The sequence below is a fragment of the Palaemon carinicauda genome, chromosome 16 (genome assembly GCF_036898095.1).
Source record: "Palaemon carinicauda isolate YSFRI2023 chromosome 16, ASM3689809v2, whole genome shotgun sequence".
NCBI lineage: Eukaryota > Metazoa > Arthropoda > Malacostraca > Decapoda > Palaemonidae > Palaemon > Palaemon carinicauda.
In genome coordinates, this window is record NC_090740.1 from 101,228,747 (window position 1) to 101,231,748 (window position 3,002).

General features: G+C 34.7%; 1 protein-coding gene across 1 annotated transcript in view; it reads left to right on the plus strand.

The window, feature by feature from the left end:
• Window positions 1-2,188: 2,188 nt before the first annotated feature.
• The window catches only part of LOC137655453 (uncharacterized), a 4,281-nt gene continuing 3,467 nt past the window's right edge, over window positions 2,189-3,002 (plus strand). Inside the window, exon 1 of the mRNA XM_068389350.1 lies at window positions 2,189-2,481. Coding sequence (XP_068245451.1) covers window positions 2,189-2,481 — 293 coding nt within the window. The remainder of the gene's footprint in view (window positions 2,482-3,002) is intronic.

A 3,002-nucleotide genomic window follows, 5' to 3' on the forward strand; every position in this document is an offset into this window, starting at 1 on the left:
TATTATATTTTATTACATATCGTCTGTCAACGATTTTTCTCAACTTTTCCTAACTAGCTTATAATTTTGTTCGGAAAAATACATTTTCTCTATTTTTTCTTATTTGATGTTATCTTTTTGGGGGGATCGCTGTAACTTTCCAGTTTTATTGGATTTTTCTAAACCGGGACTTTGAACTGAAAAGAAAATATTATTACTCTATTTATGAGACATTGTAGTATAGTGTATTTTACAGTTTATGCATCTTTTTATCCGAGAACGAGGGAAAAGATGGTGATTCATATGTACTCACATTTTACTTTTTGGTTATTCATCGCTTCTCAGTTTCTATTTTATAACTTATGCCCTAAATCATCCCATTTTCCAGGCACATGTAGGCAAAACCTCAGGGAATTCTTTGTATTGGTTCGTCATAATTAGATTAGACTTACAATGCTATCTTCTGAATTATTTACAGAAATAATACCAGATGTTTCTTGTAAAATGGCTGGGGTCTCTCCTCTGGGGGGACAGGCGTCTCGTAATTATGCTCTGAAGCTTGTCTGTCAGATTCGTGTCGAGCAATTACTCTAAATTAGTCTCGAATTCTGGTCCTTCAATCTCACGGTTGTTGTCTTTTAGCAACGATCTCGATTTTCTCCCAACACAATATTCGGTTTATATTTTCATCGAGTTTTATCTTTCTTCACATTCTTTAGATTTGTGATATTTAGTTTTTACTGAATTTTTTTTTTCTAGTATTTGTAAGTTTGGTATATGAACGTTCGTACAAATAATGGCTTTAAAACTTTAAAGGTAGCTCTTGAATAGCAGAGGCAAAGGACAATAACATTGCCCTAGCTAGCAGAACAATGCCCTAGACTAGACAAAAACCATATGCTTAGAGCCCAAGCACCCTCTCCACTCAAGCTAGGACCAGGGAAGGCTAGGCAATGGTTGTTGATGATACAGCAGGTAGACTTCTTATATCCCCCAAACCTTTCAGCTCGCAAGGATGGTGAGGTTCCAAACACTAAAAGAAACTATCGAGCTTGAGCGAGATTCAAATTCCAGTCCGGCCAAAGGACTGACTAGGATGTTTCCAATAGGCCACCACAACCAATTTACAATCTATCTTTACTATGATTGATTATAAAGGAATGATTTATAGTAAACTTGTAAAATTACGCTGAATTGAGTGGTTGACATGAATTGATAAGGTATTTTTGGGTCAGAACAATTCCAGAGGAATGGTATTCTGTATGTAAAGGTGATCATAATCTTACTGAGTGGGTTATATCAATTATTACGGCAGCAGAAGAGCAAAAGTTTAATTCTAAAGTAACAGAGAATTATCATAAAATCTACTTGTTCCTGGATATTCTGGATATTGAGGAGTTTTAGTTCCATGTTAATTAAATTACCTGTAACAACATTAACCCCCATGGCATTCACACAAAGGAATGTTTCCCGAAACATGAAAAACTCTAATCGAATTGAGGACTTATAATGGATTCAAAAAAGGAGAAGGGGTGCCACTTATTCTGATAAAATATATCACTTGTCGATATCAAGTAATGATATTATCGCAGGACCGCATAAGTTGCAGGACAGTTAAAGGACATCTCTCTCTCTCTCTCTCTCTCTCTCTCTCTCCTCTCCCTCTCTCTCTCTCTCTCTCTCTCTCTCTCTCTCTCTCATTTGCTCTTGTATTCGCCTTAGTTAGATAGGCACTGGCAATCCTTTGATATGTTTAGCCAATGAATCCTATATGGATTTAGTTAGTCATGGAGAGAGAAGATAGAATGGCCATCAGTACTCGGTGTAGCAAGTTTCTAAATACTAAAGAAAAATTGAAAATTAGTAATTAAAATGTTAGAACCATGAATTAGATTAGAAAGTTACAGCAATTGGGGAGTTAATTTATAAGATATAGTTTGGATATCTTGGCCCTAAGTGAAAAAAGTTGTAAGGGGTAAGGAAACTTTAGACCAAGGAAATATATATATATATATATATATATACATACATACATACATACATACATATATATATATATATATATATATATACTCAGGAAGATTAGATGGAGTTAGAAGACAAGGGGTAGGAGTCATGATGACACCAAGAATAGAAAAGGCATTAGCCAAGAAGGGAGCTGTGGATAATAGATTGTTACTAGAAAAGTTCAAATAAAAAACCGTGCAATATGAGTATTATAGTTTGCTATGCGCAAACAAATGGTTCCGCTGAAGATATGGAAGATGAGTACTACGAAGAACTGCCTAAGGTAATAGATAAGAACCCTGAGAGAGATATAAAAATTAAGATTGGCGATTTCAATGCTAAATTTGGAAGAAATAATCAAGGGATAGAGAATGTGATGGGTTTCGAGGGTCTTGACGAGGATGCAATTGAAAGTGGAGAACATTTCATGAGTTTTGGTTCAGCAAACATTATTGTCATTGGAGGTACTCTTTTTCAACACAAGAACATCCACAAGTATACAAACACTTCACCATATGTCAATTACATAAATCAGATAGATCACGTTACCATTAGTAAAGAGAGAATGAGGACTCTGAGAAAAGTGAGAAGCTATATAGGGGTAGATATTGATATTGATTACCAGCTCCTCATTGCCACATTGAAATAAAAACTTGAAGCACTCAACAAAAAGATAGATATAATACCTACGTTTGATACAACTAAGCTTTAAGAAGAAGAGCACAGAGAAACATTTGAAATTGAATGTAGGAATCGATTTAAAGTCCAAGATATTTTTAAGAGACGAAAAATAGACAATTAAAAAAGTGTGATAATAAGATAGCATATCAGTCAGTTGGTAGTGAAGTCTCGGGACACGCAGTTACAAGGTGAAAGCCATGGATATCAAATGATACTTGGGATACTATAAAAAGGAGACAAAGACAGAAATTGATTGTTGAAGGTTTCAAAAGAAGTATGAAAATTACACGGTAGATTATGCAAAGTATTCCAGTATTGATAGTGAGGTAAAAAAA